Raw genomic sequence first — 23,711 nt, forward strand, 5'->3', positions numbered from 1 at the left:
TAAAGCATCAATTTTAAGTCTTTGTCAGAAACTGCGTGTTAACTGGTTTTACGCGGGGGGAGGGGGGTAAAATAAGGTCTTGGAGTTTATATCGGACACAAATTGATTGGTTTCCTGCATAATGGAAAACCTCTAACAAGAAACCAGCCAAATAATCAACACGTGAATTACAAATGAAACCTGGATAAAAAGATTAAAACGGAAAAGGTGGTAGGGTTGGAAACTAAAATTAGCTTACCTAGAAAGCATTTTGTCTTTTCCTCAGGCAATTTTGTGTGGCGCTAAACGAATTTATCTACGCAGGTTTTGAATCATGCCTGTATCTGTCAAATTGGAAGAAAGTGTCGACACCTAAATTGAAAAAAACACAAAAACTTACGGTAAAAAAACACAAAATTGACTATTTTACTCATGATACTAACAATGAAAAGTTCGATGCAATAGCTAGTTTTTTTATTTAAGCCTGATCTTGTTTATAGTAAAACTTCTTTTAAATCATGTTTTTGTATGGTTGTGATTTAGTTGGTACACTAACAGAAAATATACTGCTTTTGGAACAAAATGAACATTAGGGAAACGAAAAACAACACATTAAAAAATGAATACGAAATTAAAAACATTGCATCAAAATTCAAAAGATTGGCAACAATATTAAAAATTAAACAGCCAAAAACTATACAACATTTCGTTTTCTGTAAGGTTTTGTAAAGAAACACGAAACTGTGTTATGGCTTCTTATGTAACAATCACGTGACAACATCCGACAAAACAATGCAAAGCGATTTGCATTCAACCAACACCTGTGGGCGATTTCTACGTCGTTCTATAATAAATTCGAAATATCACCAAGACGCGGTTGTTTCCGCGTGTTAACGGCACGGACGCTTTGAGTGCATAATACGCAGCTTGCAAGCTGGCTATTCGCAGCCTATCTGGCTTCTAGTGACACGGAAACCGCGTTGTTCAACATTTGTTGGGATAGTTGGAACGCAAATCTTCGACGTTGAAGGATTTGCAGTAAAATAATCAAGTGTTGAAGTAATATATTTGATGCGACGTTTTTTTGGTTCAATTTTTTTGAACATAAACTCACATGGTTTTCCACAAAAATTATACTTCATTTAGAGACTTTTTATGAGATTTTCGTGGGGCGCTATTGCGTTTCGTGCCACAAAATATCTTTAAAATGAAATTAAATGAATGCAAACACAAATCATCAAGGGTTTTGTAAAATTTTAACATCTATCAGTTGTCTCCCCTATCCTCGATTCAAAACCAGTAGAACGTTGTTTTCCTTGTCCATCGTGGAAAACAACGTTTACTTTGTTGTGAGAGGAAATTTGCTAAAAAGGAAGCATAAAATAGCAACATACATAAGTTACAAAAATGTTTGTTTTTATGTTACTTTAAATTCAATTGGTGATACTATATGTGTTGGCTTATCGGAGAAATGAATTTTCATCATTGGCTTTTTTATCGAAGACCTGTTTAGTATGGGTTCAAATTAAAACGAATTGACTGCTTCTTAATTCGATCGAATTAGTAAAACAAAGTAGGCCAAAACCGAAGTAAAACAAATTATCATATCTATGCATTTGCATTCATGTGTTTTTGGGTGCCTTTTGTACATTCCAAAACGCTCAATCAATGATCAAAAACCTCCACACGTGCATACCGTGGCTCGCAAAAGCGACAAAAACAATTCTCGGAAAAGAATTAAAAGCATTGGCAACGCCCAGGCATCTGTAACACCTGCCACAGTCCACGCGGCAAACCTATATAGCCACGGAGGTCGTGTACTAATTATGAACAAGTGGCGGGAGAGTCTAGTAATAGCAGAATATCGCGCCAAGCTTAAACCTTTAATCACCCGTTACGATTGAAATCAACAGGATCACATTAGAGCAATGGACTGGTGGGGAATTTTTGCGCCGTAATGTGGAATGTTTTTAACTTGTGTGTGGGTGGACACTAGTTAAAAAATGTAATGAAATAATAAAGCATGGATAAAATCGCTTTGGAATGCGTTTTATGACTGATAGGACATTTTGTTTGGGGGTTACGGGTGTTACGATTGCAGGGTTATATTGGAGTTATATGTGGTAATGGAAAACAGTGGCCAATTAAGTAATATGTATCTTATACCCGTTTAAGGTACTTGGGTATGAAAAATACAATGTTTCCGTCAAGTGGAAAAGGACCCATATAAAAGGTGGTTGGGGTCGGTTTCTTATTTTGGACGTGGTCCCGTGTGTACGTACATTTAACACTTTTTACAAAGTTGAGAACTGAAAGAGTTGTTTTGCTTTTTTGTTTCCGATGATTAATTGCAAAAAATAAATCGATACAACGTACAGATTTTGTATTGTCTGGCTAAAACTTACAGAAAAGATGTGAAATACTTTTCCGACATAAAAATGATCCTCAAAAATCTGAATAGACTGAAAAATTATTTTGCAATTGGATCATTTGAAATTACTTAAACTTTCCCACTAGTTTTTTGTGCAAAAGGAAAACAAAAAATATATAAATATATAGAAACCGTGTAATCACATATCGATGGCTGAGTATCCAAAAGTGAAAACAAACAGGGCAAATGAACGATTTTATAAGGTATTAACAGTATAAACACCAAAAACTGTACTTTAAAACCACGTTGAATTACTAGTAAAAACGAAACTCTAATCAAATGCCGCAGTCTCCATATTGTGGCATTTATAGGCACAGTAGTGATTTTTTTCTTTGACCATCAAATGTGTTTCAGCACAAACGCTATGTGAAAAAAAAGGTTAAAAACGGAGAAATATCTTCTGCAATATTACCTTTTTTATCCAAGAAAATATATTTTGATGTTGTTCAAATGTTATTTCCAAATAACAGTGGTGACAACAAAGTTTAAAAGTTATAAGCTGACCTTTGGACAAATTGGCGTGACATTTTGGGACCACGATTGCAATTTCGATTTACATACAAATTTTCCTTTAAAATCTAATCCAATTTAGTAGCGTTATTATCCCAAACTACAGTTGCCGATCTAAAAAAATGGAATCCCCAGCAAGTAGTACAAGCCAGGACGAAAGACAAATGATGAGTTATAAAGACACATATCTTTAACTAATCATTTGTCGCCGGCACCACAAGTGTTTTTTTGCAGAAAACTCAAAGGAATGTACAAATTAAACTATTAAGTTGGTTGTGGGATTTTAAACCAGGCAATGTGGTGGATTTAAACTCGATAAACTCGCTATTCTCATTCAAGTGATACGTGAACAAATGCACGTAGCTTCGCAACAAACGAAAAAACTGATAACCAAAAACATGTGCTGTAATTATAAACGTTAAATATTCAGTGATGTTAAAACTACTGCTACTAAACCAATTGGGGGGATGGCATTGATGTTATCATTTTCTTCTTCTTGGAATTGTTTATTTGATAGTGGTTTTAATGTTACTAACTGAAAAACAGTTGCTTTGTTTCGATAGCAATGTTTTTTGTTGCTGTCGCCAAAAGCACTGATATAAAAAAAACTGTTTCCGAATTGTATGCTGCAAAGCAAGCCTATTTGCATTATTATGCAAAATTGCAGTCATGAAAATCGAATGAAACACGATAAGCACCGACTTTTGTGTATTAATCGCATTAAAGTTGTTTTTGATTTGATTTGATGCACTTTGGTTGCAAGATCGAAAGCTGCTTTGGCTCATAAGTGAGTTCACGTTTTGGCATTTAAATGGTCTTTTGGTAAAGGATTTTGGTCACAGATAAGTATGTTGGAATTTTTGCGGCAACAGAAAGTTTGAGTCGACCGCTCTGCAAAAATTAACGTCATTTCTGCTTGCTAACAAAAAATGGCAATTCTGACTAAACGTGGATAAGGTCATTTGAGTTTGTAAAACATTTGGCTTTATTGCTAATTGCACTTAAATGTTTACCTTTTTACAAAAAAGGTTGTTTGTGTATTTTGTTTAAATTTTTAACACCTTATTAATTGTAGCTTTACTTATTTTTCTACAGCAACATACTAACTACAAATAAAGCATCACTCAAATAACAATACACTTGACTCAATAACCCATATTTTTCAATGTTCTTGCTTTTTTACGAAACCGTTACAATGGCAAATTTTAAAAAGTGACAATGCAAATAAAATTTCACTTGACTCTACTTGTTTTAGCCGTTTTATATTAAAACGAACCGCCTGGACAATTTTATTATACATGTACCAGCTCCTAAGTTCAAAAATACAATGGGTAATCATTAAAATGAAAATTGACAATTGTAAAAAGAACCGCAAATAAAGCATTTTGTTGTTTACAAAGTCAAATTCATCAACAAGACTAAGTTTTTTGACCAGTAATTATGGACTAATAATAAAAGCGTATTGTTTTATTTGAATTATCGAGGTGAGGAAAACCCGGCTTAAAGTTTTGTTCGGTCTTGAGCGGTTTCAATCGCGTGTTTGTGGTTTCAATGAAAAAACTGATGCCAAATCAACCGGTCACGTTTTTGCAATAAAACCGGACAATTTACGAGTTCCGTGGCTTCAAAATTACTTCGTTGCCGAATGCAACATCTGGTCGACATAGGCCAGTGAAATGTTACATTGTTGTTTTTGTAAAAAACTTTAAAGCAAAATTCATCTTTAACGGATTAAAAAACGCTTTGTAATGACAGGATCTTTGTGGCTCAAATGTGGTTTCTTGGCGTTTTCGATTATACCAAGTGGTTTTCAGCGCAAATTGGGAATAACGGATAACGGATAGGTATGAATATGGATGTCTGCATTTTACCAACCTTTTCAAACACCTTTTCAGGTCGTTTATAATTTCCTTCCCCATTTGTTTTTGCCAAGATGGCCGAGTGGCTACACGACAATCGCCTGTTGTTCATTATAATGGTTGTATAATTTTATCTTGTTCGCTTGTGTTTTCCTGCGCAAGAAACTTGAGCGGCATTGTCCTTACCCAGTGGTTCCAAATGGTGGAATTAAATTGAGGTCACCAACTGCCTAAAACGAAAACAAAATGAAAATATGATTCAACGGACTTGCAATAATGCAGGCAACTCGACGGCGGACTCATTGTGAGCATATAACGCATCGTGGCGTTGTTTGCCAATCGAGGATAAAAATAAAACAAACATATAACAAACAGTTTTTAGTTGACTGATTTTGAGACAGAAACACTGAAGTTATTATTACAAACAAAACAAACTAAAAAGCAAAAATAAATTCGCGCCAATGATCGTCGGCACTGATGCCATCTATAACAGAAATTTAAGTACAAACCACTGTTACGGCAGTTACATAATTAGTAGCAATTTTGCACTTTTTTTAAATACCTGCTATATTCTTCGAACTGCTGTGGGGCATTTCACTTTACATCTGCTGCGATACAGAGCTCATGATTTTTCCGTAAGTTCCAACAACATTTGTTCCTTGCGTTTGGTGCATACTTTAATCTAAAAAGGTTTGTGTTAAAAGAACTATTTAGGTTGAAAATAAATGCATATAATTTAACAGCACACACATTCTCACAGGTATATAATAAATAACTTAAACTAGAAGGGTGGCTTAGCACATATTGCCCTTGCATATACACTATAACCTATTTTAAAACATAAATATATTTCCTATGCTTATTTTGTATTGGGTCCCATATTAGCCATTGTCTTTTATAACTTTAGTCGTTTCTGCAGGCAAAAACTCATGGGTCCCCACACATGCAAAGTTGAAAATAATGCAATTCAAGAGATAACCATGAGAAAGTCGGGTGTTGTAAAGTAAAACACAGTGATCGGCACTGGGCTTAAATAATAATGCTATGTAGAATACGAACTATAAAATTAGATTCACCACAGATATTGTTTGAAGTATGTCCTATTTAACGTTTTAAAAAACTGACACATTTTAGGGGGCTAGTAGGGCAACTAATTGCGTTCGACACACAAACGACTCAATCAATAGTATTGCAAAATTTCAGCCCAATCCAAGAATGTTTAAAATTTTGACCACTAGAGGTGTTTTGAGTAACAACCGTTAATGTTTCTGACGTCATAGGGCTGTTAACAAGCCTCTAACTGCCATGGCGCAAAAACGACCACCAAGCAACCCACCAACGAGCAACATGCAACTGGTTGCCCTTGTAACACTATTGCGCCAAAGAAATCTTTCGTTTGTGGTGCCCAGTAACATACAAATACGTTTTACACTTTAGGGGCTTGTGGGGTAAATGTTAGGACTACAGGGTTGAACACAACAATCGGCACCTATAAATGGCATACTATACAAGAAATCCAAATTTCAGCCAATTCTGACACTGTTTGAAAACTCACCCATTTTAGGGGGCTAGCGGGGTAAATACTGGGGCTATCAACAAAAACAAAGTGGGATGCACATCTACATGAATATATCTACCATCTGTATAAATTTCCGCCAAATCCATCAAACATTTGATGGAAAAACGAGTCGGACAAACTTTGGGTAAAAACACCCATTTGAGGGGGCGAGCGGGGTAAATACTGGGGTTATCAACAAAAACAAAGTGGGATGCACATCTACATAACTATATCTACCATCTGTGTAAATTTCAGCCAAATCCATCAAACATTTGATGGAAAAACGAGTCGGACGAACTTCGGGGAAAAATACCCATTTTAGGGGGCTAGCGGGGTAAATACTGGGGTTATCAACAAAAACAAAGTGGGATGCACATCTACATAACTATATCTACCATCTGTGTAAATTTTAGCCAAAACCATCAAACATTTGATGGAAATACGAGTCGGACAAACTTTGGGAAGAAAAAAAAAAAGAAGAAAAAAAAAGAAACGGTCCCCCAAATTTCTCCAGCGGTTTCCCAAAATTTGCACTTGCAACTACATGGCTATTTTTGGTATTTAAATGAAACACTTGCGGTCTCTTAAAACTACTTAGCGGTCACCCAAACCAAACCTTAAAAAAAACCCTGGATATAACAATTAGATTTTGACCATCGGTAAGTCAGGTTAAGTAGGAAACCCAGTGGTGGGATTCAGCCGGTTCGCACCGGTTCAATCTCGAAATTTTACGAAAAAAACGAAATTCTCACGAAATTTTATGAGATCAGCGAACCGGATAGCATTACTGGTTACTGTCAATGGACATTTTTTAACAGAACCGGCTGAAAAATATGACCTTTGTGATAGAACCGGCTAACAAAAAATTTCAATCCCACCACTGAGGGAACCTATAACTTAATAAATACGACTTGCTTTTCTTGCTTTTTAAGTCCAATTGAGTCAAGCGTATTTAAAAGAATTAGTTGAAGTTGACTTTAAGTCACTGATGTTGAGTTGAGTTAAGTTTATTTTGCTAGCTGAATAAACACATAGCGACAAAGTTCAACAAAACAATCATTAGGCCGGAAAGAGCTGCGAAACGTAATGAAGCGCAATATAGTGGATGGCATAATTGGTGGATCATGATTAAACGCGGTGTAGCTACCCCGTATTGACCATTAGAAGGGCCCCATAGAATCTAACCATCCGTGTTAGGAAAGAGGGTGAGGTTTGTAATGACAACGTTATTTTTACTCCGTTTGTAACGAAAAAAAACTATTTTTAAATAGAAAATGTAAATAGAAAAGAAACAACAAGGATTTAATTATGTGCCATGTTTCAAACAAACCATCAATTTTGTGTTGGTTGCAAAAAAACAACCACAAATGTTTCAAAATCACACAGTATCCGCATAAAAACGTGAGACTGCCGCGTATAGTGAGGAAATTACAGCAGGTCATTTCAGTTCAATACTGTGCAATCACATAAGATTAATTATGGCGTATCTCCAAAATAAGTGCCGTTTAGCCAACAGAAGCTGTCGGGAGCAAAATATAGTGATATCGAGCGGTGCTTATGGTTTTAATAACACTGTAGTCGCGAGCAGTAGCGGAAAACACTTTAACGGTAGTCGCGTGTAAAAACCACAGGTAATTTAACAATAGAACTAAAAAACAGTTTTTCTATATCAACAACAAAACTGCAAGAGAGACTATATCAGAGTTGAAAGCGGACTCAGATTGGGCGAGAACCCCAAAATAAAAGCCTAAATCCCGCAACGAACCAGATTTTTTAACAAAACAAAGCCCACATAAGCCCAAAGTAAAAAAAAACTAACTGTGGTGCAAATAATGACGAGTGAGGTCAGACCCAAATCAAGCCTTTTATACTCAAACTTAAGCATATACAACTCTGAAAATAGAGAATGCAATGATGACAAAGCGATTGTGAAAAACGCTTGTATTGTGATGTAGATGTAAATTGATTCTGGGAGTCTTTCCCTGTTCTATTGCCATTGTCGCAACGATTTACACCTTTCATTTTATAAATCTTTTAAGCGAAATTAATTTGTTTTTATAACACTGTCAACTGATTTTAGCCTGGAAATAAACATTTTCCGAACTTGTGATTTATTGCGATGTAGGTTATGAACTCTACATCAAAGCTTACTGGAATTTATGTTTTTTGCTTGGTTGATGTTAAAGCCGAAATGTTAAAGCTTTACTTAACTGACTGACGTAAACACCAACATTTTAATGAATCGCACGCAAATGCACTTTGGAAACTTGTCAATTATTCAAAATTTCATGACGTCAAAATACTCGATAAGCGCAAATTTGGCAATAAAGGACATTGCAGTGAGTCAAACACATTAATAACACATTTAAAACCGGCGCGACGTCAAACAGAAATGTAAATTATGACGTCATGGCACATACGCTACGCAGGAAATGACGTCATTAAACTATTGGCAAGACCGTCTCTGCTAGGGTTGGTTCGGATATCAATAATTTCCATTATCCGGATAACGGATATATACGGATATTTTGAATTTGACTATCCGGTTAACCGGATAATAACAAGTCTATTACAACATCATCCAATTGTGGCACAGACTTTGTTTTAGTGTTTATAATTGTCCTACATATGTCAAGTTTGCGCCTTTACTGCTTAAGCAGTGTAGTTCTGAAAAAGAACGATACATCAGTTGTTTTATATTTTGCCCCACAGTCAATTCTGAGCGAAAATAGGCCCAAAACATTGTTATTAAGGTAGGCCTATACATTTTCTTCGAATCTCACAATTTATCTTTCCGAGCGAATCATTTTACAATGGATGCCTTTTCTATTTTATTGGTGTGACTTCAATTCTCTCGTGAATTTTGACATCAGTAGGGAATATGCACAACAAAGTGAATATTCGGTATAATTAAGATAAACATAAAGTACTCTGTTGCACATATCACTGCACATTAACTGCGTGTTTTGTAAAATTGTGTTAAAATGCATAAAACGCTTACGCGGCGCTATAGCGCGGCCGGTTAAAACTTACGCGGCCGGTTAACCGTCACAAAAATATCCGGATATCGGATAGCAAAAAAACCTTCGGTTAATCGGTTAACCGGTTATCTGTTATCCGGATAATTCAACCCTAGTCTCTGCAGAGTAAACGTCACGTAAAAAGGTAATTGTCCGAACGAATATTTTCCATTCCAAATGCTTTACATAACGGTTAATAGAAATTCCTGCCAGTGATTTTTTATTGCGTTTTTCCTATGATTCATTCAACAGCTGCGTCATTGAAGTGGTTTATAATCGTTGAGGAAAAAATCGTTTTGGCAGAAGTGTCGAAAGTAAAAGTTAGTGTCAATTAAGCTTCGCGGCAAATTAAACAAAAATATGTTACATATTTTTATTCCAATGGTATGAGTAGTTGCTCTTAACGTTTTTTCATAAACCTTGAAAATAAACTTGGCATTAAAACTTAAAAGATAGTAGTATTGACTGTTTTATGCTTCAATGTGCATAGGGTTAGGCGAAATTAAAAAGCTTAGGTGGCATTTGATAGAAGCAGTCACCCAACTTCCGACAATTGACGTTTTTCCGCAAACGACTGTGTAAACGTCGGGTCTGCTGGCGGCGTTTATTTGGCCACACGGACCGAAATCACGCGAGAGAAAAAATGCCGCACCCATAGTTAAAAGTGCCGGGATCCCCGAGCATCCGATGAGAAGCCGATTTTTTTACGAAACCTTATCGATGTGTTTGTCAAGGCGAATTTATTTGAGAATTTAACTTTGATTTTAGGCTGCGAAGATTTGTATATTTTACTATTTGACTGCGCACAAAATTAAAAACAAGTTGGAACAATGTTTTTTTGAACATGAAAAGAGAAATATGATTTTCAGATGAAAGTTAACAGCGGCACAGGTCTGTCATATTAAATCCATAGCGAACAAATTTCGAAGCAACGTTTTGTTTACAGTTTTGTTTAAATCGTCGAAATTCAATTGAAAGCATTTAGCACTTGGGCGTGATGTTTAAATATATTTTATACCAACACTTGGTACTAAATATGCAGCTATAGTCGTCGATGCCCGTTGTCGATACAATTTATTCTATAAAGGATTGTTTTGTAGCATTGTATGGAATTGTGATATTTTGTAGCAGGATGGGGTTAAAATTTACCCGATTAGAATCTGCTGCTTTATGGACAATTCATCAAAGAGTCTGAAATAATTCTTTAGTGCTGACGAAAATTTTAGATTCGTTTCTGTTACAAAACAACTTGTCATGATGATGCGTTTTTTTTTTCAGATAAAGATTGTTGCTTAAAATTTGTTTTAAATATACCTGTGCGTCATGGCTTCGAAGACTTTAAACCTACTGATATTTTTCGTCTTTACGAGTTCTTTCATCGAGGGCATGGCCTTCCTAAGCCAGCTGGTGAGTAAAAATATTATGTAAATAAGGATAAAAGTTTACCGTTTTAACTTATTAGGATGTTTAATCGCAGTATTCAACTTTGTGACCGGTTAAAAAAAACTCGCGTTTTACAAATAACGAGCAGGTTCAAACGTTTTTACGCTGTATATTTTTTGTTAACCAAGGTCCACGGGCCCAACGACGTTTAAAAACCAGTATGTAAGGGACCCCGAAAAGCGTTTTGCTTCGATTATTCGACGACCAAACCGATACTAAGAGTCAATTTAATATTTTATTGCGCACGGCAATGAACAATGATCAATTTTTGACAAAACTTTTAATGAAGGCCCTGATGAACTACATAGTTCCTTCCCATCCGCCAGTTGCTTGCCCGATGTATCACATTTGCGTGACATAATCGTATACCCAACTGCAAATATGAATGACAATGATAAAACGCAATTGTAAAGAGTGCCAAATCGGAATATTTCAGGAAATAAAGGCATCGCGTGTTAAGTAACATCAATCTGAGTTCGTATCGTTCTAAACGTTTGTACGGAAATAATAACGTAGCTCTTAGCGGTCGGTTACAAGCACCAAATGCATTCGCCTGTCAAGCTGTTGGACCAAGAGCGGCAAAACATGCAGCAAAGCCGCAAGGTGGCCCGGGGCGACAAGTCGGGCACCATTTTCGCGGTGTTTAGAGAGTTAAAATGCCGCCAGAAGTCCGCAAACTGTCGGGCAGTGGAGTGGCAAACACTACAGGCGAGCTAAAAGATCTTGAACCGTAGGCAACAGTAAAGGCAACTAAGGATTATAGTCCGTGAAGGTATAATTGGCGATTGTGTGGCCTTCCGGCGTCGAATACCAGGCTAGAGGTGCAATTTATAACAACAGGCGTGGCGGCCATATTGCCACCCTAGCCTGCGAAATACATGCGCACTGACAAGTGTTCGCATTAATCCAGGAACACCCCTCTCAAAGCTGTAATTCGTTGACAATTGATTTCTCATTGAACTTCAGTGGCCGGTCTCAAAGCGATAAGGATTTAATTGCAGACTGTTCAAGTTGCCGCTAAGTAGAACCCCGCTTAGCGCAATGGAACTTTGAGATTTTGCGTGGCCGCCCAACGCGTTGTTGGAAAGACGATGGAAATCAAAGTTCAGGAATTTATTTCAAAGAGATTTTTTTGAATATTAAATGGCTTTGTCGCCAATTAGTTAACTTGGATAAGAGGAATCGTGGATTTATGAATGGACCGCTTTTAAGTACCGTGACATAATCGTGTGAAACTATGTGATGATGTCACACCTTAGGTGCGAAAACCAAAAGGGAATACTACGAAATATTTCTTTTAAAGACGACCGTGCGGTGGGCCTAGACTAGACGATTTACGATGGACAGTTAATTGTTAAATGCTTGGAAATTATAGATACACGCTTTTTGTTGCAAACCTTCATGGCATTCATGCGTAGGAATTAAAATAAGATTGTTCGAAATAACAGTATCCATCCGACAAACAAACAATTTATGATCATTAGCGGCTGTCTTTTTTAACAAATGACTAAGTATTGACATAAGTTTCATATAACGAACAATTGATGTATAAAACGTCAACATAGAATTCCTGTGTGATCAACTTTTTCAAACAGCCAAAAGCAATGCAAATTCGCAAAGCAATTCATCAACGAACGATTAGAGTAATAAACACAACGCGTTTTACTCCTAATTGCTGCGAGGTAAACCAAGAACTTTTCTTCAGCGCATGATACAAATAGAAGTCTGCCTCTGAGTTACTTCCATCCGGTAATTACAAGACCAATACAGGTGCACTGCGTGGAAGCAAGCGCCACTGCATTCAGATAATAAGCACACTGACACCGCAATACTTAACCTACAGTAGTTTTCTCGCTACTGGCGCAAGTTTTAAAGGTGAAAAGGAAATCGTGATTTAGTTTTGCTTTATTTTGCCAGGCTTGTTGTTTTCAAATCATGGGAACTTTTACGCCTTGGGATCCATTTGCTTTAACGCCCTAGAATTAATTTTACAAAGCCATATTTAGCATAAAGATTTCAACCAGGCCCTATCCTCCCATTTACATGCCGCCTTTAGCAGAGCCCAAAAACAAAAATTTACCTCCATAAATTGATAGATTACCAAGCATACCAATTTATCCCTTAGGCTTGTGTTTCTCAGTTACAAAAACTCGATTTAAACGGCACAAAAAAAACAGCTCAATCGATCTAAATTGGACCAAGCATCCAATAAAAAAAAACAATGCCACAATTATGACACTTTGGACACAAATAGCACCTTAGAATAACAATAAATAACGATTTCGATCAACAGTGAAAAAATATACTTCCCTCTTTCTACTTGAAGAAGGGACTAAAAATGGCGAATTTGCTTAACAAATAACTAGCTATTTTGAATACTAAAATATTTCTATTTTTCACAGGATATGAGAGCTTACCGACGACCAACCAATCGCTTTACACAGCCACTGGTCAATGCAACCCGTTTTTTTGCCAGCAAAATTTTAGCCGATTTAACAGAAAGCGAAAACAAACCTATGGAGAACAACGTTTTCTTTTCACCATACGGCATCAGCAGCTTACTCGCTATTCTTCGTTTGGCATCGGCCGGCCAAACCAGGTAAATACAATCACTTTTTTTTACACCAGCGGCCATTGAAACTATTACTTAATTCAATTACTCACTATTTTGTGCATGAATTTCTTGGTATGTAGCCTCAATACAAATAAAAAAAATCAAGTTAACATAATGTTAATCAAATTTGCACACAAATTTATTATAGCTGTAGAACTAACCAAAAAGCTATCGAGACACCTAAACACCAATAGCCTTTCTGATACATGACATACCTGAATGTTGCAGAAACGAAATCCAAAATTTATTGCTGTTTCGGGACCTACCGATGAATACAACCGATAGCCAGTTTCAAAAACTAAAAGAATCCATCTTTGATTCGGGTGAAGGCGATGAAGAAAGCCTATCAATGGCCTCAGAAGTTTTCGTCGACACCTCAATGGAGTATAAATATGATTTCGCTATTTCGATGTACCTATATCACTCCACTACAGTAACACATTTAGATTTCCAACAGTCTCCACAGGTAAGGATTAATTTTTTTTTTGCGGTTTTAGCTCTTTTAATGTTACATTATATATCAAGCAAAAATCTGTCAGTTTCATTTGCTAAAAAAGCGTGTTTACAACACATGTATCGGTTTCGCAGGATTGCCTGGAAAAAATTAACTACTGGATTGCAAACATGACCAGTTGGCAAATACCGGAGTTTCTGGGGGCAGGCGACATTACCATGGATACAAAGATGCTACTGGTTAATGTTTTGCAGTTCGACGGGCTGTGGGAATCGCCGTTTTCCGCTAACAAAACCAAAATGGGTATTTTTACATTAGCTGATGGATCGGCTATTCAGGTATTTTTGACCATAAATATAGCGAGTTTGTAATGTTTTTAGAAAAAATGGCTGATGAAAATTCTCTTTTTTGTCGGAAAAACTATATCTGATAAGATTTAAAACGTGCTAAACTGAATCAGCGTTTGGGTTGCTTAGTTGAGTACATTTTTTGCAGTTTTGCTTAAAATAGTCTCTACTTTCCAGGTCCCAATGATGTCTCAATCTGGTATGTTTCATCACCGCTTATCATCGTCCGATTTTAGTGAACCAGGCCCGATCCCCGACATTATCGAAATGCCGTTCAAGTAAGTCAGAAAACTTTACCAAATTTTCATTTTGTAAACAAGTTTGTCTAAATTATGTACCACATCTGAGAGTTTTCGGTAAGACTCCTGGTTTAACTGAATTAGCCTATTTGTTACCCAAAAATTTGCTCTGCTATACCAGGCAACTTTCATTTTTTAGCTCCAAATTATCTCGTTTGACAAATAGATCGCCAAAATGTCTGACACAATCTTGTAAATGCAGACAAAGAGAAACTAAACATCCAATTTTTTTACAGATCTAACACAATGTCTCGACCTGGAAGCTGCCAAAACAAATTGGTAATCCTTCTACCGAACCAATACATTACTATCAGTCAAATACAGCAAGGATTTGACAGAAACGTCGACTCGTGGAGAAAAACTACGATATACGATGCTGTGAGACTCTCCATGCCAAAGTTTGAGGTACAGAAATGTTTTATAAATGCCAAATCACGTTTAGTTGCGATTCCGTTATATACAGACGGCATGACTAAATGACATCTTTGGTAACATTAGCTTATGCTTGTGATTAGTATGAGAAATATTTACCTAAAAATTTGGTGCCATTCAAAACCTATTGAGGGCACCATTTCTACATAAACAACACCATTAACACTGCGTCTTTTCACAGATGAATTACAGAATGGATCTTGATGACAGTTTGCGAAAACAAGGAATGACAACAGCCTTTGACGACGAATTAGCAAACTTCACCTCTATGACTGATACACCGGTTGCAATTTCAAAAAGTAGGTTTATGATGAGAAGTTAAGAAACTTAAACATACCTTGTATTTTCAATAATGGAAGCATTGAGAAAATTCGATCGTCCATGTTGTATTAGTTAGGTACAAGTTTGTTCGTTTGTTTAAAAGATTTAAGCCTTCCAAGTAGATAAGTTCAGAAATCTAGAAAATAAAATGTCCTATTTAAAATTTGTGTGCGCCCATTTTGTACCCAAAATCTTGACATTTTGGGTTAAGATAAGTTTATTTTGCTCGGTAAATAAATTAATGGAAGCATATTAGGCTAACACTTCAAAAATCACCAAGCCAGAACACATTAAAACATTTTTGTGCTCCACAGGTGTACATGAAACAACATTGACATTTTCGGAAAACGGCGTTAGCGCAGCGGCAGCGAGTTCAGCCACAATCACTATGCGTCATTTACCCCACCCACGGATGCGTGTTAACCGCCCATTCCTGTTTTTCATTGAGGAATGCCAAACCGGAGCGCAGCTGTTTTTTGGACGAATCGACGACCCAAGATAAAGCGACACATCCATTGGTCAGCGGGGCCAATTATACAGTCAACAGCGATGCGAGAAAGTCGTTGGGTTTATTAGCACGGAGACGATGCTGTTGCCAAGACGCTGTCTTTTTTAATTCTTTCCAAAGTTGTTTTGATATTGTTTGTTTCCTGTGAGTGTATGGAAAAGTAATGCGACCAGTAAGGTTACAGATGTTTTTGTTAAACATAGTTTTTTTTCAAAAAAATGTTTTTCACATTGGACGTTTAATATAACCACAATACCTTGTATGGAGTTTGAGCTCTCTTGCTACCCAACCACGGTTTAAAACAGGTAATTACACTTTAACAGTATTACTTTAAACAGTAGCCCCTTTGTCCATCAAATCACTAGAGTAAAATTTAATTACCTTCACATGCTATAGCAGCGCATAACCTTAAGTTGGACATTAAAAACAAACCACAATTGGCATTGTTTGACATAAAAGCAGTGTTCGAGTAGTATCTCAAAATTGACCCTGTTTATAGATTTTGTGTGTTCGTAACAGCATCCTGAAAAAAATGTTGGAAACTGGTTTCTCAATTAAACGTACTTTCGGTCATAAAGCACACTACTCTTTTCAAATGATTCTAACCCGAACTCAAATGTTAGTGCAAAGACGATGCATCCCATCTCATGTTTGTTCTTTTATCGACATTCTCCTTTATTTATTGCTATTGATCCTTTGCTGTATTGTGCGCCGTTATTTATTCTCGTTCTGTACATATGTCGCGATATTTCTTAATTTAATAAATCCACACAAACGTAGTAATTATTTTCTTATTATTGAAATCTCCTTTCAAGTAAAACGACTGCGACGATTCAGGGTCATTAAAATCAGATCAAGAAAATTCAGTGTGAAAAACCACTAAATCTGTCGCTATATTTTATTTGTTTTATCAAAACAAATGCATTTCGCTATAAAAAGCATCATCAGTGTCTAAAAACAAAATAAGAAGCGGGATAAAAGCAAAAAATACAAACAACACGCAACCCCAGAATAACCGCAAAAAGTCTTACCTCTGTCTTACAGGACTGCAAATGCAGACTGGCAGGTATGGCGCTGATAAAAACCACGAAAAAAAAGGCGAGGAAAAGATAAGGGCGCAAAACGAAAAAAACAAACACGACGCCATACCTGCCGGTCTGCATTTGCAGTCCTGTAAGACAGAGGTAAGACTTTTTGCGGTTATTCTGAGGTTGCGTGTTGTTTGTATTTTTTGCTTTTATCCCGCTTCTTATGTTTTTTTAGACACTGATGATGCTTTTTATAGCGAAATGCATTTGTTTTGATAAAACAAATAAAATATAGCGACAGATTTAGTGGTTTTTCACACTGAATTTTCTTAAATCCACACAAAGTTATACTTTGTCATTGCTTCGACTCTGTGATCTTGGTTATCGGCTGTGTTCCAAAGCCGCAAGCGCCGAAAAGCAAATTTTGCTGATAGGCGACTAAAATATAACCTTTACAAAAAAAAAACTTTGAAACTTACTTCAAAAACTAAATAACACGCCAAATTAAGCTTCGACGTCATGTTGCACACGGAATAGCAATCTCTGACAATGTGACAATAAAATAGTTTATTAAAAGCTGACATATTATGTAAATAGCTTACCAAAATGTCAGTGCGGCTAAAATGTCAAATGTGGCAGCAGTGCTACTTGAAACTGGTTTAACATAAAGACACAACAAATTGAGCATTAATGTCATGCTACACATAAGGCAAGACAGCTCTACCTCTGATATTATCACAGCATAAGCCAAAAATGTATATTTAACGAACTATTTCTCAACTTTTATGAACAGCTATTTTCCTTCCCTTCAACAAAACAGTTTCTTTATCAAATTGCAAATGGATGCTACATCACGTGACAAAATGCAAATACGGTAGACCTTTTTTAGGGTTTTTTAAAATTTTCTTAACACAATATATTTTATAAACATACTATCTGTATTTCGAAAATTATTTAACGCAAAAATTAATATTTACAATTTTAATACAGATTGCATTACCGAAGTCTGTCAACCCCAGAATTTTTTACATCACCAGTGGAGCATGAAAATATCGGTTGCTTTGCCAAGCCGGGGATTCACCGAAATTCTTTTTAAAATCTTGCTTTTGGTTTAATTGGTTTTGCTACATATTTTTAATTTGTTGAAACCTGCCAAAAGTAGTTGATTTGTATAATAAAGTTTTACTTGCCTAAAAGCTTTTGGGGGTAATATCGAAGTTAGTTGTTTTCTACTTTTTATGGAAGTTGCACGTTTCAAAAAACTCTAGCTTTACAGATTTTTTTAGCTTAAACAAATTTAGTCATATAGCCCAAGAGTCCAAACATTTTAGCTACCATGCCAGCAGGAAGGTCAACATATGGGGCCTCCAGAGGTTTTCCAGGTTAGTAATTTTTCTAATTAGTAATTTGAAACTTTTGATGTAACATGTTGTTTGTTTGAGTAATGCTTTTGCAATTATTTAATGTAGCACCTATTGTCCCAAAAACACAACCTAAAATCAGCAGAAACAGTACTTCTTTTCACTTAATTGTACAATTTTTAACAAACTTTTGTGAAAGGTCCCAATTAGGTTTGCAATGGCAAGGAAAATACCTCTTAAACATCAAGTTTCAATAAGTATAGCAACATGTGTAAGCCCTATTCGTTATGCATTTGCAACAACTAAAGTTGATAATGTTGCCCCTCATATAAATTGGTTTGCTTTTCAGGTGTTGATCACAGTTTTGAGCTAGATCCTGTAAACTTCCAAGAACCTGTCCCGGCATTTCACTTCAGAAAAAGATTTGGTGAAATAGACTGGAGGAAGTTGAGCTCAATCGACGTGGATCGAGTTGCAAGAGAGTTGGACTTTGTTACACTTCAGGTACAGCTTTCCAGGGTTCCACATAATGTGTGTTGTATGCAATGTTTCATGAGGTCCACTGTAGGCGATAGTGCACACTGGAGCCATGTACTAGTTTATACCAAAGTCTAAAGAAAACACTAGTGGTCTGAACTATTGTTATGCAATAGAGCCTTATGAATTCCATTTTGTGTCCAAAATAATACAGCAGGTGTATGGAAAAACACAAAAATTGCCTTAGCTTTAACACACATTTTGTCAAAATTGTTGAAACCCAAAAATTTCATTCCAATCAAATTCACATTGAAGCTCTCCAGTTTGAAAAAATCGGGCAATTTATGTGTTTCTCCCAGTACCCAGTGTATTATTCTGGACCTTAAAAGCTGTCTATGCCGGTAATAGTGGCTCTATGATGTAACAATGGACTGGGCAGCTTTTTATATACACTTTAGTTTATGCATGGCACATATGTTCTTATGGGTAAATAGTGTGCGAATTTGCATTTATTAAAGGCCCTTTGTTGTTGTTAAGAGAGCTTTTACTATGGAAAACCAATAATTTTGAAATACAAGTCCCTTTCTGTCAGCGTATGCAGGAGCATGCAATGACCAAAATTCAGAAAGGTTAAACACCTGTGTTGTTTACCCTACTTCGTCACGTAATTATCAGTTTTCAAATTATTGTGGCAATTTACTTTCTTTCAAAGCGTGACAAATAAAGAATTGAATTGAATACTTCAAAAGCTACTGAATTGTATTATATCCTTACTTAGATCTATTATACAGTACACAGGTATAATTTCCTCAATTGCTTCCTATTACAGGAAAACATATCGGTGGTTACATTCTGCAACATTGATGCTGTATCTGACTTGGATCCATTATTTTCCAAGCTGTTCAAACTTTCCCAGTACACAATAGAGTATTTACTCCATTCTCAGGTATTTTTACTTTATTGTTAAGCTAAGCTACAAATCATTAGACACATTTATGTAAAGGTTCTGCTGTTTCAAAATACAGTTCGTCAACTTAATTTCTATTATATTTGGAAAGTATATTGCAAAAATGGAAAAAAGTATATTGCTCAGAAACTGATATTAGAAACTTGTTTCACCCAAGCTTATATATGCCACTGATTTAGTTTGGCACTATTGATTACTTCCCAAACAATTGCACTTTTGATTGCGCAAGCTATAAAAACCTTTTCGTTTTGCTAAAAACAATTGCCTTCATTTTTTCTATTGTTGCAGCAAAAACAAAGTGGTACTTTCTAAAAATGCATTAGTTTAAAAACTTTAACTCTATCAACTGATTTGCATATCATTTATCCCAAATTATTGATTTAAAATGTAAGGTTTTTACTCTGCATAGTTTATCTCGTAGTTTTGGATTTTTTATGCAAAAACTCTATAGTTGCAAAACGTCAATTTTAAATTTTAAATTGTTGTATCTCAATGCAGGAATACCTACAGTCAGTGGTAAGTGACCTGGAAGCCAAATTGGGTGATGCAGCTAAAGCTCATGAAGAATTGGAGCATAAACTTGATGAACAGAATGAAGAGATGGTGAAGCTTCAGCAAGAAAACAAACGTCGAAGAAAAATGATTCAGCAGCAACAATTGTTGATTGAATCTGGGGCAACCAGTTATTATCAGGTATTTGGACTTCATATCTTTGTTTTACAGCATTGAAAGGCAGTTGAATTCGCCTGGTAAAAGAAAACATCACTGCACAAGTGCAATGAAAATAAAGCGCAAAAAGCATATGGTTATCAATATTTCACATAGGTAGCTGCTCAGAATGTGGGTAGATAAAAACATGGATTGGGCAAAAGAGATGGTTGCCATTTTTTTTCCATTGTAAGTCAGCATGAAGTATTCAGTCAAAATTGTAGTTGTAATTTTAGGCCTGTAGGCAGTGGTGGAATTCAGTTGGTTCGCACTGGTTCTATAGATCTGTCTCACGAAAGTTTATGAGACCAGCGAACTGGATAGCATTACTGGTTACTGACAATGGACTTTTTGTAACAAAACTTGCTGAAAAATATGACTTTTGTGATAGAACTGGCTGACAAAAAATTTGAATCCCATCACTGTCTGTAGGTCACATGCTTGTATGTAACGGAATAGCTAAAGTACTGATAAATGTAAAGTATAATTGACTTGGATTGTAATTGGTGGGTAAAGTTGGCACATTGGCAAATAAAACATAAGACAGGTGCTAATGTAAAGTCTTGCTTTTAGTGTCCCCATTGTGAAAAGGCTTTCATGAATGCAAGCTTTCTTCAAGGTCATATGCAAAGGCGACACCCAGGTTCAGTCAACTACATTGGAGATGTTATTGGTGAGATGCATTGTTTTGAAATTGAGTTCACAAATTGATTCGCTTTTGTTGATATCTTGGTCTCAAGTCTTTTTTTCTTTCATGGAATTTAAATATGCTGTACATGTCTTGCTTAAACAGTGTGTTTTTTTTAACATATTTATCACTAGCTACAAAACATATGATGAAAATATGAAAAATAAACACAATCTTAATTCATAGTTAGTATATTTTTAACTAACTTGCCTCAGATATAAGGGCTTTCTACTAGAATCCCCTTTTTATTAAATTTAAACTCACACACATTGTAATTGTAAGATTTACCAAAAACTGTAGTGTTGAACAAACAAGTAATGCCATAATTGCCTTGTTTTGGGTCTACTATTGACTGATTTCTATATATTTCCAGCTCATTCACAAAAAGAACAGACCAAATTGGGAAACCACCTGAAACAGCTGGAAGGTGAACTGACAGAGGAGAGAGAAAACTTCAACAGGAAGCTAAGACAGGTAGGCCTAAGTGTTGTAAACTATGGCCAAGAATAAACTGTCCTTGTACCAAAACATTCAATATTAGCAAACTTAAAATGTTTGAAAATATGGTACTTTTCATGAAAAATAAAATCTTGTGAAAATTTTCTGCAGGAAAAATATTTTGTTTAACTACATCATCATAAATCTTGATTCTAGGAGTCATTCCCTATTCTTTTACCATCCTGAACGATTTCTATCTTCCATACTATATATATCACAAGTTTGAAAAACTTTGTTTCTAGGTCACAAAAAGTTATCTTATATAAAACACAACTAAGATGAATATATTTATACTGGGATCAGCCCTGAAGCGTCGATGCAGACAAGTGATCTTATATATAACAAATATATTTCGCTTATAAAAGCATCTCAAGTGTCTTATTCAACTAAAATCTTCCAGATAGCTAACTGATGTTAAGCTGGAAATAAAAATTTTCAAACTTGTGCTACACCACCATACTTTAGAAAATTTTCGAAGGGGGGCTGCTAAGTCACACTTTTTGCTAATCGAATGTCATCGGCTGCATATGTTTTAAGGCAGATTACAGCTTGGATTGTGCACTAGCTTGTCATTTACACTTTTGAATTGTTGTTGGTAGGCAGAAGAGGACAAACTTAGATGGGCTGAACAATCTCGAAGAGAAATGGATGAGTGGAAGGAAGCGGAGGAGGCCAAGTGGAAAGGGGAATTTGACTCACTGAGGGAAAGTTTTCTGCAAGATATTTCCAAGCTCAAAGAAAAGGAGCATACATACCAAAAGGTATGTGGTGATTTTGTTTTTTTCACTGCTGTGCTACATACTGTTTCAGTTTAATCCTGATTACAGGTATTTCAAAGTAAAATTGTTTGCATCTACTGGGTATTTGGTTGTTGTCCAAAATGTCACCATGTTAAAGAATCACTGTTTCAACTGGTGTTCTATGGAATGATAATGTTACGTCAGTGGTTCTCAATCTTTTCTGGGTCGCATACCACCTGACAACTTTTTGTATCCCTGCGTACCAAAAGTCTTAAAACCTGTTTGAATATGTATAGACCAAGAAAGAGACCCATTTTCTCAACCCGGGTAGCATATTTAGCATTTTCTAAAGAATATCCAAAACACAAGGTTCGCCCAAACCAGGGCTGATCAGTTAGGTCAGTTGAGTTGCAATTTCAGATTGGACTTAAATTAGGTATCACAGAAAGCTACTCACGTACCACCTGAAAAGTTCCGGCATACCACTAGTGGTACCCATACCACAGTTTGAGAACCACTGTGTTATGTGAAAGATCAAAAAATGTAATTGTGTTGGCCTGTTGCTGCTTTAGCACAATATGGCGGTTGAGGTAGTTGAGTGTGAGCTTGTTTGTTTTATTTCATCAATATGAAAAATCATCTGGTGTTCCACAAGATTTTTGTAATGCATTAGGTGTTGTTTGACTCAAAAAAGGTTGAAAACACACATTTTAAACAAAAAAAGTGTATAATTGTGTCGCATAATTGTAATGGTTCATTATCTGTTGTTGATAGCTGTTATGTCAGCAAAATAATAATACATAACTCGTGTTTTGCTGCAATTTAAAAATTTACATAGGTATTTTACTTTTGTAGACAATAGGTCGTCTGCAAGAGACAATGGAAATCAAATCATCAAATCTTGGTGAACTGGTTGATGATGTTGAAGAGGAAAAGCAGAAACTTCGACAATATGAAGACAGAGTCAAACAGTTGGAAGAAATATCAAATTACAAAAACCAACAGGTAACTACAAAACGGATATTTTCATCACTTACCTTGTAGAGAGCATAACAATAGTCAAATTCTCCGAAGTTTGTGTGTTGTTTAAAGGTTTGAATGGCACAAAATTTGCAGCAAAAGATTTAAAGCAGGGTAAAGAAAACGTTATCACTAATAGATCTAATACAATTTACTTTCAGACTAGCTAGATCACAGGTTGCACCTATATATATTACATAAGTTGTCTTCACTTTGTTGACTACCAAACATGCTTACATTAACTTACCAACTACCAGGAAAACTTGCAAGAGATTCTAGGTTGCAGAAAATAACACTAGGTGCACTGAACTTCTCAGAAACAACAAAAATATAATCGCTAAGTACCACTGCAAGTAGTAATGACGTGAAATAGTTAAGCTGGCCACACAACCCTAATTGGACTAACGATTTTAAGATTTACGCCGTGGCAACAACATAAGTGCTAAATG

The 23,711-nt window shown here is 35.9% G+C and overlaps 2 protein-coding genes and 1 long non-coding RNA gene across 5 annotated transcripts in view; 2 read left to right on the top strand and 1 right to left on the bottom strand.

The window, feature by feature from the left end:
• LOC145228958 (uncharacterized) lies at positions 1 to 16,907 on the bottom strand. Of its 2 annotated transcripts, XR_013860329.1 has the most exons (5): positions 15,284 to 16,907; positions 13,630 to 13,789; positions 5,342 to 5,461; positions 4,796 to 5,009; positions 1 to 351 (listed from the first exon to the last, which is right to left on the bottom strand). It is a non-coding gene; the product is annotated as an uncharacterized LOC145228958 (long non-coding RNA). The 2 variants fall into 2 exon arrangements; XR_013860328.1 differs by lacking the exon at positions 1 to 351 and having other exon boundaries at positions 4,079 to 5,009.
• Positions 13,824 to 15,268, top strand: LOC145227954 (neuroserpin-like). The gene is made up of 5 exons (XM_080092917.1): positions 13,824 to 13,880; positions 14,003 to 14,206; positions 14,393 to 14,493; positions 14,751 to 14,919; positions 15,128 to 15,268. Exons 1-5 carry the CDS (start codon positions 13,824 to 13,826, stop codon positions 15,266 to 15,268), a joined length of 672 nt encoding a protein of 223 aa, XP_079949043.1.
• The window catches only part of LOC145228957 (cilium assembly protein DZIP1L-like), a 15,051-nt gene continuing 8,247 nt past the window's right edge, over positions 16,908 to 23,711 (top strand). Inside the window, exons 1-10 of one of the 2 annotated variants that reach the window (XM_080094185.1) lie at positions 16,908 to 16,959; positions 17,597 to 17,677; positions 17,794 to 18,185; positions 18,514 to 18,668; positions 19,471 to 19,587; positions 20,107 to 20,301; positions 20,890 to 20,989; positions 21,378 to 21,478; positions 22,102 to 22,263; positions 23,098 to 23,247. In XM_080094185.1, the coding sequence (XP_079950311.1) occupies positions 18,140 to 18,185; positions 18,514 to 18,668; positions 19,471 to 19,587; positions 20,107 to 20,301; positions 20,890 to 20,989; positions 21,378 to 21,478; positions 22,102 to 22,263; positions 23,098 to 23,247 (1,026 nt within the window). In that variant the 5' untranslated portion in view covers positions 16,908 to 16,959; positions 17,597 to 17,677; positions 17,794 to 18,139. Of the gene's footprint in view, positions 16,960 to 17,017; positions 17,678 to 17,793; positions 18,186 to 18,513; positions 18,669 to 19,470; positions 19,588 to 20,106; positions 20,302 to 20,889; positions 20,990 to 21,377; positions 21,479 to 22,101; positions 22,264 to 23,097; positions 23,248 to 23,711 lie in introns of those variants that run through there. The other variant, XM_080094184.1, reaches the window with a different exon arrangement.

This window comes from Phallusia mammillata, chromosome 5 (genome assembly GCF_965637545.1).
Source record: "Phallusia mammillata chromosome 5, kaPhaMamm4.hap1.1, whole genome shotgun sequence".
In the NCBI taxonomy this organism is placed as follows: Eukaryota; Metazoa; Chordata; class Ascidiacea; order Phlebobranchia; family Ascidiidae; genus Phallusia; species Phallusia mammillata.